Below are 13,092 nucleotides of genomic sequence, written 5' to 3'. Positions count from 1 at the left end.
AATGCTAACTGAAAATCCCTTGTATACCCTGGTAGTCTCCTTTACAAATAATAACTGGGTCTCACCCTATTTAGATACAGCTTTAATAAATATTTTAATAAACTAATAAATGTACTGAATTGTCTCATGTTTTCAGGAATATTTTAGAGTTCTTGGTAAATACATTTAAAATTGAAACTGTGATATAAAAACCAAATGAAGCTATTTCACCAAAACTGAATATACTATTCCATTAAAACTGTCAAAAAAAATCAAAGAACTTACTGCCTTCACTGTCCACTGTCCAAACCATCAGCCTCCATTTTTATTTTTAATCATAAGTCTAGATCAGTGATGGCCAAAGTGCACAGCGTGGGCCACACTACTGGCCCTCAGTTGGCCCTTTTCTGTGGTTGACTGTCCCCATCAATCCTCACTTAGCATTCAAAAAAAAATCTAGCAAAAATCAAGGCCTTCAGAAATGGCAGTCTTGAACCTAATCAGGTTGAAAGATGCAATAAGCTCATCTCTACAGATCTCATAACTGTTATGTTATTAGGAACAGTTGCAGTACATTGATTGCCAGGAGAAATTTAACCCTCTCCCTGAATGTTTAGACAAGGGTTTTTGAACCTGGATCCCCTGAAACCCTAGAGTCCTACAAGATAATGTGATTGGGGGGAAATGAACTTTTTTGAGCTGTAGATGTTTTATGCAGGCATTCCCTGAGACCTTAAAATTATTTCAAGAGTTCCTCTAGGGTAAAAAAAATTGAGAAAGGCTGGTTTACTCTGAAATCCTAAACACACTTACCCGAAAATAAGCACTACTGGATACAACAGTAATAAACCTCTGAATAAACAAGCATAAAGTTGCACTGCTAATCAGGTATCACATCATGACTCTTGCACAATTTTATAAGATACCACATAAGAATCTCTGTGAATTTTTCAGATCATTAGACTTCAACATCTAAAAGATTCTGAAAACTTTATCTCAAATCATTTTTTTTTCTATTGCAGAGTCCTGAAAATACCTGTGAAATCTAATTTACAAATGATCTTGATATCTTTAATATTGTAATCAACCAAGAAAACCAATAATCATTTACTAGAACATCACCATGTGAAATACCTCAAACAAATGATCAGGTATGACACATACACCAGTTATAACAACAGCCTCTAAATACTCGTTTGAGCAAGCTTCTCTACAACTGATCTAATATTGTTTGTACGGTTGCCCCTCTTAACTCGTGGATCTGAGATCCGCACCCTTGAATATCCATGGAGGGGTGACCTCCACCATTGAGGCTTGAATATGAGCAAGCCTCCATTTTTTTGCTTGGGGGGAGGGGGTCAGGAACAAATCCCCCCCAAAAAACGGAGGGCTAACTGTATTTTTTCCTTTCAGTCATTGGGGATGATCAATGTATGAATACATCTTTTAACAACATTGGCTGATACTTTATCTCTTGCTGTTAACTGCTTCTTGTTAAGTATTGCATTTTAAAGACAGCAAGGGGTGGCGTAGTGATTTAAGGGTTGAACTACAACTCTGGAGGCCAGGGTCCCATTGCTGGCTTGGCCATGAAACCCACTTGGTAGCCTTGAGCAAGTCACATGCTCTCAGTTTCAGGGGAAGGCAATGGCAAACTCCAGGATAGGTTCACTTTAGGATGTCATAAATTGGAAATGACTTGAAAGCTCACAAAAACAAATATGAAGGGGCGGCGCGTCCCATTCAATTGAATGGGCGCACGCGCCTGTTGTGTCCCGCGCCCCGCCGCACTGCCACGCCGCCGTGCACAAGCCCCATTGTTTCCAATGGGGCTTGAGCATAGGCGGAATTCGCCTTATGCGGAGGGATCCGGAACGGATCCCCACGTAAGGCGAGGGCCGACTGTATTGTAGATTTTGCCTGTTCACTGCTTGACTTCCCTCTGGAAAACAGGATAATATAAGATTTTCAAATAAAATAAATTCTACAATAAGCTTATTGCAAAATCTTTCGGTAATGTCAACTGACAGCATATCTTGCTCTTTCTCTCTGCAAAAACATTGTTTTTAACTTCCTGAAATTAAATGGTTTTCTTTTTAAGCATAATTATTTACCACAGCCAGTAGCAGAACAGATATTTCATTTTAAAAACCCCATGCCATTACAGATCTATGGATTTATGAAGAAACTGCAGGTACAAACTAGTAACCCTTCAGAGGTAGTTTAGCACACTGACCAACAGCCTTCAAATGAGTTTTTTTAGAATGTTTTGGTTTCTGTGGGCAGGACATTGACTCCCTGAGACATGGTTTCGGCCCACGTGCAACTGTTCAAGCTTTCGGCCCCAAAAGAAACACACTAACCATTCTTGAATGCTCCAAACTTTACTTTAACTGAAACTATTACAACTTCCAAACACTTGCCCATCCCTAGTCCTCGGTTGTGTCACCAAAGGTAATCCAAATGTTCAGGCCTATTCCTCAATTATTTACTGGTCTGTGTTTGCCGTCTCCAGACGACTCCCTGACATACGCTCATTCTGCTTCTTCCTTCAACTCCAGTCCAGGGCACTGCTCCCACTGGTCACTTTGGGGATCCCACCATTCGCCCTCCAGGGTCTCCTTTGACTGCTTCCACCAGTTTCCCTCCTCAGGATATCTAAAGTCTCCCTCTCTTTTGGGGTTTGGTAATATTACCTCAACATGGGGTCCTACCCTTAACACATTATGTTTCTCCTACAGGGTCACTAGGCAGCCTACCCTTCCTGGACTTCTGGTGACTACACTTTTTCCTGCCGCAACCGCCTCCATGTGTCCCAGTCTTCCGGGTTCGCCACCCCTCCTCTCGTCCACCTGTCCCTCACCTTTTATATTCCACCCTTTGGGTGGAAACACTCTTCCTCCCAACTCCTCTGGGTCCTCCTGTCCCCCATTTCCCTGTTCTGCCCGACCAACCCTCACTTCCTCCTCCCCTGCCTGGCTACAGTTTCCTTAAATGAACAATGAGAGGCAGTGTTGTGTATTGGACTATGACTCTGGAGAACACGGTTTGAGTCCTCACTCAGCCACGAAAACCCACTGGGTGACCCTAGGCAAGTCACACTCTCAGCCTCAGAGGATGGCCATGGCAAACCCCCCTGAAGAAATCTGCTAAGAAAACTCTATGATAGCATCACCTTAGGGTCACCAGAAATGGGAAACAACTTCTGACCAGAATGGCTCCTTCCTTTTTGGCCTTCTGATGGCAGGCTAAGACCTATTTAGACAGGTTTTTAAAACAGAATAGTTGTAAACAGCCTGGGATGTTGTTTAATTTAAATTGTTTTATACAGTTTTATCTTTTAAAATGCATTTTATTCCTTTAATAGCTATCTATTTCAACACTGTAATAATTTAATTATTTTTAATGTAACTCTTTTCTCTGTTTTTAATTGAATTGTTTTTTAATATTGTGAAGCCGCTCTGAGTTCCAGTTCTGGGAAAAGAGCAGGATACAAATAAATATAATAACAACAACAACTTAAAGGTAAACAACACACACACGTGTGTGTGAACAATACTCCAAATAAGTACATTTAAAATAGATGGTGAAAATTACTTTGTTTTTATTTATTTAATCTTTATTCCACCTTTCTCCCAGTACTTTATCAATCTACCTTCCACCTCTCCAGTGCAGTCTGTCCTGTGGCTTTCCCTGCTCCACTCTTACAGACCTTTTCTTTCACACCAACTTCCTTACCACTATGATTCTTCTGTGTCTAGAAAAAGCAATGCTGCACTTTCCTCGCCCATCAAAGGTGGGAAAGGAGGCAATGTGTTAATGTTGCAGCACACTTTCTTCCATGGTTGAACATCTTCTGCAGGGCTCATCTGTTGCTTTAAAGATCTAACAGACAGATTTACACTAAGACAGGTAGGACAGTGTGTACCCAAAACTTTAAAAAAAAACTTTACAGAGAAATACTGAGTTCTGTAATCTGTACACCATGTACAAAATGAGCAAAAATGACAATTTTCTAATTAAAACTTTAGAAATGTATTATGTTCTCCTAGTTCTGTGGGGAAAAAAGACCACAACTGCTCTGTTGATAATAGTTGATTGACAAAGATTGTCTTAACTATATCCTTAGAAGCTAGGAACTGGGCTAGATCAGAACAAAGGGTTATACAATTGTGGCTTACCAGATATGGTTGAACAGCAACTCCAATCAGCACAGCACAGCCCATCGGAGAGGAAAGGAAGTGCAGTCCAACAACATCAGGATGACAAGGTGCCCATCCACTTTTTTCTCATAGTGGCCAAGCAGATGCCATGGGAACCCTCCTGATTGTGCTTTCTATGCATACTGCCTCCAACAGTGGATGCAAACGTATCACCAACCATTCTGGCATTATCAATGATGATTTTGGCTTATCCTCTTGGCAACCATCACTGTATCTTGTAGGGGAAATTTTCACAGTCTAACCTGTGCTATATATATAAAGTAGTACTTCCTTTAATATGCCTGAAGTTTCTCCTAGTTCTCAGGTTCACAAGATAACTCTGGGTTTTAATATTATGAGGTAGGAAAGGGGGGGGGGATCTCCCTATCCATTTTGTCCACAAGCATACTTTCATGTACCTCTATCAAATCCTTTCCCCTCACACCTAACACTGAACAATATCTGCCATTTTAATTGCAAACTCCACACCTGGAAGAACTTTCCTATGGATCTCTTCAGTGCCCTTGACATAGAAAATCCTTAATGCAGATTTTTGTGGGATCCCACTGTTTACATCCCTCCATTGCAATAACTATCCATGTGTTCAAAGTCTATGCTTCCTGTGTTTTAACCTGTTACCAATCAATAAGACATACAGTGGTACCTCGGGATACGAAATACCCAGGTTACGAAATTTTCGGGATACTAAAAAATCCCATAAGAAATAATTGTTCCGGGTTACGAATGTTTTTTCGGGTTACGAAAAAACTTTTGGTGCTTTTCGGCGCTATTTTACACGGAATCGCGGCTTTTCCCCATTAGCGCCTATGGCATTTCGGCTTGCGAAGGCTTTTCGGGTTACGAAAGCGGCCGCGGAACGAATTACTTTCGTAACCCGAGGCACCACTGTATCCTCTAATTACATGAATTCTAATTGTGCTCCCAAGTCTTCAGTGAGGACTTTGTCAAATGGTTCTTTCAAGTCCAAATAAACTATGCCTACTGTATGATCTCTATTCAAAGTTTTTGTTTCTAAGAGCCCTAAATGTATGATAAATAGGTTTTACCTCTACAGGAACCATACTGATGCACTTCACAAACATTTCTTTTTCTGTATGCATGAAAAAATTTAACTTTAATTTGAATTTCCATTAATTTAACTGAATGAACTTTAACCAGTTTTCAGCCACAGGGACATATTACCCATTTTTGTTAAAGAGTCATTAAAAACTCTGGGATGGGTACATATTACATTTATCCCTCTGTATTCGCTAGGGTTAGGGGCATAAGATCCCCGTGAATATGGAAAAACCACAAATAACAAAAACACCATGTTTTTACCTGAGAGGAGGCCTCTCTAGGAGTCTCTAGGTCCTCCAGTGCAACTCTGTGGTCAGCATCCAACAGACACTGACCATAGAGCTGCCCTGAAGGAGCTACAAAGGCCTAGTAGAGTATTCTCTCTAGGAATTTCTAGGTCTTTCAGTGCAACTTTTAGTTAAAGTTGACCTTAGAGTTGCACTGGAGGACCTATATTCCTAGACAGAAAATATTAATCAAATCCGTTAATAATGAAATCTGTAAATATCAAAGCCACAAATATGGAGGGATGAGTGTAATTAGTTTTCAATTTGTCAAAAGGTCACCTTATGTCTACTTAGCTAAATTTCTTGGATTCCCTTCCTGAAAATTTCAACTGAGGCAAAAGTACTCACCCTATCTGACAGATGCAACTAACTGACTAAATTTTTCTACAATATCCCCATTTTTTGTTGTTGTTATTTCTTTGACTCATTTGTCACCCAGTAATCCAATACTGTACAGTTATTTTCCTGTTTCCAGGACACTTTTTAATTAATGAATCTAATGTTATGAGTAAAATTCTCAAAATATTTTTTTTTTACTTTTTATTCATCTGATTTTTGTGCTCCTTTCATTCTTGTCACTTGGGCAAAACTCTAATTCCCTCAAGGATAATATGTCTAATGGCTTCCTTGCAACTATTCATTAACAATATCATGATCTCTTCAACTCTGTGGTTCCTTTCTTACTATCTGGCATAAACGCTAGTCGATACTCAGACGTATTGTGGTTCTGAATAATGCTCAAGCATTCTAGACAGCTTTGATTATTTTATATTTTTTCTTACAACTTACTTTTTATTAATCCATCCATTTTAATCAAGTTTCTTATTTTTAAGTAAAATGTGACTATTGAATGTGTAATGATGGAGAAATAATCACCATATCTTGACACAATATTGCTGAAAAGGAACACAATTTTTACTATTTACAGTGGAGAACGTTGTGCAATCAATGGTTTGGTAAGTCAAATATCTGACACATGATACAAATGTCCAAACTACAAATGAATACACAGGTGTCTGTGACATCAGTGTTGAATGAATTTTTCTAGTGGAAAAGCTGGCTGTATGTACCCCCCCCCCCTTTTTTTTTTTTTTTTTTTTTTTTTAGGATGCCCCATGAACAGAAAGGCTTCCTCATCACACTACTTGTGTTACAGAACTTCCTTGACTAATATTGTCAAGTATCATAACTGAAAATCCAAGTACTGTTCAACTGTAAGATTACATTTATCTACACAGATGACACTCTGAAAAAAGAAGTGTGGCTAGAAAGTGTTTTCTTTTAGAAACATTGCATTGATTTATTAACTTACCACTGGAATGTGTTTTTGTTATAGTAAACCTGGAACTTATATTGAAATGTTACCAAATGTTGCAAATAAAGGATTCCTAAAGTCAGTGAGATGTTGTGTCCAATTCAATGCATAATTATTCAGAAGCCAATTCTCTTGTGTTCAAAATAATTCACCTCAAATAAGCATTTGTGTAAAGGAAACCTGAAGAGTTAGGGTGCCTTTGCCAGGTCAGTATAATAGTTAACAGTTAACAGATTTTGCAAGTAAATTTCTGTATCTATTGCATCTAGCTGTAAAAATATCAATCTGCAGTCTCATTTTGTAGCATATTTTAAAAACAAAAAAGAACAGTACACACAACAATCTCAAAAGGTACTACAGAATTGTTGTTGTATGTCTTCAAGTCTTTTTCAACTTATGACAACTCTAAGGCAAACCTATCATGGGTTTTTCTTGGCAGGCTTCTGCAGGGGAGGTCTACCATTGCCATCCTCTGAGGCTGAGAGAGTGTCAATTTCCCAAAATCAATCTGTAGATTTCCATGGCCAAGCAGAGATGTGAACCCTGGTCTCCCAGTATCCTAACCCAAACCATTACATCATGTTGGCCCGCATACATAATAGTATCATTAAATAATTTTAGACCCTGTGCAGTCGTGAACCACTATTGAGTCAAATCATCCCCCCGGAATCAGAAACTTCTCTGTATCCAAGCATTCACCTACCCAGTAAAAGACTACAGACTATTATTATTTAAACCGATAATATCTGTATCGTACCAGAAATACTTGTAGGACAAGTAGCAAGAACAGATTAACTCAAGCAAGTATTTTTGAACACCATCTTGGGAGAAAGTGATAAAAAGTCAGCAACAAATCTGAATTTTGTGAGACTAAATCTCAACATCTGTAGTGGTTTGAGTGTTGGACTCTGATTCTGGAGACTAGAGTTCGAATCCCCACTCAGCTATGAAACCCCCCTGGTTGACTTTGGTAAAGTCACACTTTCTCAGCCTCAGAGGATGGCCATGGCAAACCTCCACTGAACAAACCTTGCCAGGAAAAACCCATGATAGTTCGCCTTAGCGTCACCATAAGTGGGAAATGACTTGAAGGCACACAACAACCACAACCCTTTATCTCTTTTTGAGATGTCATGTGTGCTGTGTCTTTGTGTCCTTAAAAATATATTCTGAAATGAGGGTATGCAAAAGGATCTTGTAGCATCTTTGAGACTAAGGGAACGTGACTAGGGATGGCATCTCCCCTCTAAATGCCTGCTTGGAGTCGGTAATGGGCTGGATGAGGGAAAACAGACTCAGTCTGAATCCAGAGAAAACGGAAGGACTCGTGATAGGTTCTCCTGGCCCAGGAAAGGAAATTTGTCCACCTGTCCTGAACGGGGTCACGCTCCCCTTGAAGGACTCAGTTCACAGCCTGGGGGTGCTTCTGGACTCGTCGCTCCACCTGACGTCTCAAGTGGATGCGACGGTCAGGAGCACCTGTTACCAGCTTTGGCTGATACGCCAGCTGCGACCCTACCTAGGCTGGGGTGACCTTGAAACGGTGGTACATGCTCTGGGAACCTCTTGGTTGGATTTCTGTAATGCGCTCTACATGGGGCGACCCTTGTACCAAACCCGGAAGCTTCAATTAGTACAGAACATGGCAGCTAGGTTGGTCACTGGATGTTCCAGGACTAGCCACATAACACCGACCCTGCAAGATCTTCATTGGCTGCCTGTCCGCTTCCGGGCACAATACAAGGTGTTGGTTATCACCTATAAAGCCCTAAATGGCTTGGGCCCAGGGTACTTGGAGGACTGCCTCTCCCCATATAATCCGCCCCGCACTCTCAGATCGGTTGGGAAGCAATTCTTAAGGGTTCCCAAGACGAGATACACCTCGTCTTCCCAAAGGGCATTTTCTGTTTCCGCCCCGCAGACCTGGAACTCCCTCCCCGACGAGCTCCGCTCTGTCACCTCCCTTGACCTGTTCAGGAAGAAACTTAAGACCTATCTCTTCCAACAAGCATTCCCCCATGTGACTTGACATTTGTTATTCTCCCCCATTATACAGTTGCTTATCCAGCTAGTTTGTTTCTTTGGTTTATTCTTGTGAATTTTATTGTGCTTTTTTCTGAGATGTTTTTATGATGCTTTTATATTGTATGTTTTCATATTGTATATTGTTTACATTTATGCTGTACCCAGCTTTGATCGTTTTTTGGAAAAGCTGGCTATAAATAAACAGTATTATTATTATTATTATTATTATTATTAAAGAAAGAAGTTGGTAGCATGCGCTTTTGTAGACTTGAGCCTACTTCCTCAGGTGCATGTTTTGGAGTAGAGAATCCAGAGACAGCGCTATGTAAGCCATTTGTGTGTGAGAATATGACTGATATTTTTACAACTAGAAGCAAGAGATACACAGACTGATTTGTTAAAAAAAAAAACAGCTTAGGTGGGGAATGAAGGCATAACCACAACCCTGTATCTTTTTGAGACTGTCCTGTGTGTTGTGTCCTTATAGTCCAAAATACACTGAAGAAATGACCCAATTTGAGACCGTTTCAACTGACTTAGCTCAGTGCTAGGGAATCCTAGGAACTGTAGGATTCAAAGATATAGCCATGTTAGTCTGCACAATCAGTATATAGAAAGATCTTGTAGCATGTTTGAGACTAACTGAAAGAAAGTAATGGACAGCTTGAGCTTTCATAGACTTAAGTCTACTTTCTACTTCTTCACCAAATGCATCTGAGGAAGTAGACTTAAGTCTAGGAAAGCTCATACTGCCCACTTCTTTCTTTCAGTTAGTCTCAAAGGTGCTATAAGATCTCTCTATATACTGTGAATTGTAGTTTATTGTGGCACCAGAGCTCTTTCTGACAGAGAAGGTTAAATGTCTCACAAAATTACAGTTTCCAGAATTCCCTAGCATTGAGCCTGGGCAGCTAAAGCGGTCTCAAACTGTATTATTTCCGCAGTGTGTTTTGGACGCAAGATTTTAAAACAGCTTGAAAGCACACAACAACCCCCAGTCCTATATCTCTTTTTAAGACTGTCATGTGTGTTGTGTCCTTATGTGTTTAAAATGGCTTGATGGCATACAACAACCACAATCCTGTTATCTCCTTTTGAGACTGTCACATGTGCTGTGTCTTCAAAATATTCTTTTGAGAAGAGTGTCCAGATTTTTACCACAACCCTGTACAGTATCTCTCTTTGGGATATTCATGCGTATTGTGTCTTTACGTCTCCAAAATATACTCTGAAATGAGCGTCTTGGTTGATATTTTTACAACTAATAGCAAAAGCGATAGACAGACTTACTTGTTTTTAAAAAACGCTGTAAGTCAGAAAAGAATTGAATGCACACAACAACCACAACCACCACCATCAACACATTTGACCCATCAGACCCGACTTTAGGGAGCCCTGATGTAGAAAAGGGGAGAGAACCGAGGGGGAAGGACGAGTGGCATCACTAGGGGATGCGGACCCCATTAGGTGACATCCAAAAAGGGGGGGGGGTGACAATACTGCTCTTCAAATACCTACCTTGTGGCAGAAATGGGCTGTGGCATTCACCTGCTTCCCTTTAAAATGCTTTAAGAGATGGTGGGAGTGGGGTCAAGTTCAGTGGGAGCAGGAAGGAGAGGCCCCAGAATTTTTTAAAATCACAATTTCAAATTTTAAAAATTTAACCCAATTTTCTTTAATTTTGAGAATTTTAAAATTCTTTTTTAAAATTTACTTTTAAAAAACATCACATTTTATAACCACACCTTCGCCACGTATCGTTTTATGTCAGAACAGCATGACATTCGGTGGTAGATATTGGAAAACGACGACTGACGAGGAACGCGAGCGCAAAAGAAAAAGAAGCACGCCTCCTAAGTATGCTGCAGTGGTCCAAAACCGTGCTCCTTAATGAGAGATTTTGGACTACAGCTCCCAGAAGCCTCAGCCATGTTGGCCAATAGCCTGGGACTCTGGGAGATGAAGTCCCCAGTTTGGGGACCACTGGTGTTATGGTGTGAAATGGGAGGAAGTCAATGGAGGGAGGGTGACACCAAGCCTAAGGATGCCACTGGGAAGGAGGAGTCCTCAGCCGCCGGGAGGAGGAGGAGCTCCTCTGGGGAATAAAAGGCCCTCAGCCTCCTCCAAAGTTCAAGCGGCACCTGCGCCACTGCCGCCATCACTTCGCCTGCAGAGGAAAGCGCTCCCTCAGAGGGCGGCTGTGGTTTCTAAACAGAGGCTCAATGGCCATCTCCCTCACAAGGAGGGCTTCCTGGGCGGCCCTTAGTTGGGGGCCTCTTCAGCCCCTAGGAGTCCTCCTTCCTTTCTTTTTCTGCAGGGACTTGCTTTTAAAGTAAGGCAGTGAAGGCGCAGCTGCTCCAGTGGTCCCCATACTTTTTTGGACTTCAACTCCCAGAAGCCTCAGCTATGTCAGCCAATGGCCTTGGATTATGGGAGACGAAGTCCAAAATCCTTTACATAGCACAGTTTGGGGACCACTGTTATAATATAAAGGGTTCAGGAGTGGTCCCCAAACTGTGCCCTCTAAGAGGTTTTGGACTTCAGCTCCCAGAAGCCTCAGCCATGTTGGCCAATAGCGTGGGATTCTGGGAGATGTAGTTCAAAATCCTTTAAAGGGCACAGTTTGGGCATCTACATACTTTTCTCCCCCCTTTCACTCGACACACGCTGCAGAAATAACTCCAGTCTGAGCCCTGCTAGGGCATTCTGGGAACTGTAGTTCTGCGAGGCTATAACACTATAATAACCTGGTTTGGCAGCGCGTTAACTGTCTGACTCTTTGCTACGGAATTCTGGGAGTTGGAGTTTGTGGGCCCACAGCAAACTCCAACTCCCAAAATTCCGTAGCAAAGAGCCAGAAAAAAAGAGTTAAAGCGCTGCCAAACCGGGTTATCTGTCCAGTGTGGATGCATCCTCCATCTGCCGAGCGTCTCTTCCTCTTACCCGTCCTTGCGCCGGGCTTTGTAGACGTGCCCGTAGGTGCCTCTGCCGACTTTGCAGCCCTCGTACTCGAAGAGGTCCTCCACCCGCTCGCGCTCGGCCGCCAGCTTGGATTTGAACTCGTAGTCCATGTCTCTCTCACCCATGGAAGGAGGGGGACGAGGGGAGAGGAGGCAGCCCCAAGCGCGCGTGCCTCAGGGGCACGAGGCCGCCGCCGCCGCGCTGGGCACCATTTCCTTGTTTTGGATTTTTTTCCCTTTTTTGTATGTATGTATGTATATATGTCGTGTGTATGTGTATATATGTCGCCGCCACCCGCTTTCAACCAGGGCTTCCCCCAGTTACTCGGCCGCAAGGGATCTTGGGAGTGGTAGTCTCGGAGAGAGCAGGGAGAGATAGCCGCGTAAGGAAGACGAAGGGGAGCGGGGACTACCACTCCCGGCAACCCTCGCGACTAGGCAGCCTCTTCGCGCATGCGCGTTACCGGGTTAATATAATCCCTTGAGTGGGTGGGAAGTTGCTGACTCTTCACGTTTTTTGCAGCGGGAGAATCGGGAGGAAAGGGAAATGGTGGCGAAAAGCGGAGCCCGGATGGGGTTTTTTTTGGGGGGGGGGGGGGGTTGTTTTTAATTCCCTTTGAGCCACACACACATCCAACGGTTTGAAAGCAGAGAAACAGCCTGACTGGGTTGATGGAGTTGCCCTCGCGCTGGAGCTTGTTTATCTCCCGAGCTGTCATTCAAGCCGAAGCCCCGCCTCCCCACTCTTTCGCCTTACGCCATTGGCCCAAACCCATCCCGCCTCTTCGCCCCTCTTAACCAATAAGGAGGCTAAAGCGAAGAAAGCGAAACGCCAATCTGTTTGTCAATCAATGAAGAACGGGGGGAGGTGGAACGTTCAGCCCCGAACGTTCGGAGCGAGAGAGCAGTTGACTGAGTCTCTCCTTGGCCGTTTGTCGCGCGCTCGCTCACGCGCCCAAAGCGTAAAGCAACTAGGCTTCATGTTTCCCGCCCTTCGCCCTTCCCCCTTCCCCTCAGATTGCGAATAACGCTGGTCACGTGACCCCCGCCACTCCATTCCTGGCCCTGCCTCCGCATTCTGGTTCGCTTGTTACTACGCAGAGCTCTTAAACACTGTTCTGCCTCCATCCGCACTGCAAAATTAACCCACTTTCACACCGCTTTAACTGCCATACCTCAGTGCTATGGGTTTCTGGGAACTGTAGTAGTTGTAATGAGACCTTTAGCCCTTTTACTTTGCAGGG

General features: G+C 42.7%; 1 protein-coding gene across 4 annotated transcripts in view; it reads right to left on the bottom strand.

Moving 5' to 3' along the window:
• CDK19 (cyclin dependent kinase 19) overlaps positions 1 to 13,092 on the bottom strand; it is a 132,832-nt gene that overhangs the window by 111,859 nt on the left and 7,881 nt on the right. For 2 of the 4 annotated variants that reach the window (XM_042446694.1, XM_042446695.1), the window contains exon 1: positions 11,832 to 12,176. The exons of 1 other annotated variant lie outside the window; for it this stretch is intronic. In XM_042446694.1, the coding sequence (XP_042302628.1) occupies positions 11,832 to 11,974 (143 nt within the window). In that variant the 5' untranslated portion in view covers positions 11,975 to 12,176. Of the gene's footprint in view, positions 1 to 4,160; positions 4,322 to 11,831; positions 12,177 to 13,092 lie in introns of those variants that run through there. One more of the 4 variants, XM_042446697.1, reaches the window with a different exon arrangement.

The sequence above is a fragment of the Sceloporus undulatus genome, chromosome 1, assembly GCF_019175285.1.
Source record: "Sceloporus undulatus isolate JIND9_A2432 ecotype Alabama chromosome 1, SceUnd_v1.1, whole genome shotgun sequence".
Lineage (NCBI taxonomy): Eukaryota > Metazoa > Chordata > Lepidosauria > Squamata > Phrynosomatidae > Sceloporus > Sceloporus undulatus.
The sequence above is the reverse complement of the archived record's forward strand: the minus strand, read 5'-3'. Positions and strand labels throughout refer to the sequence as shown.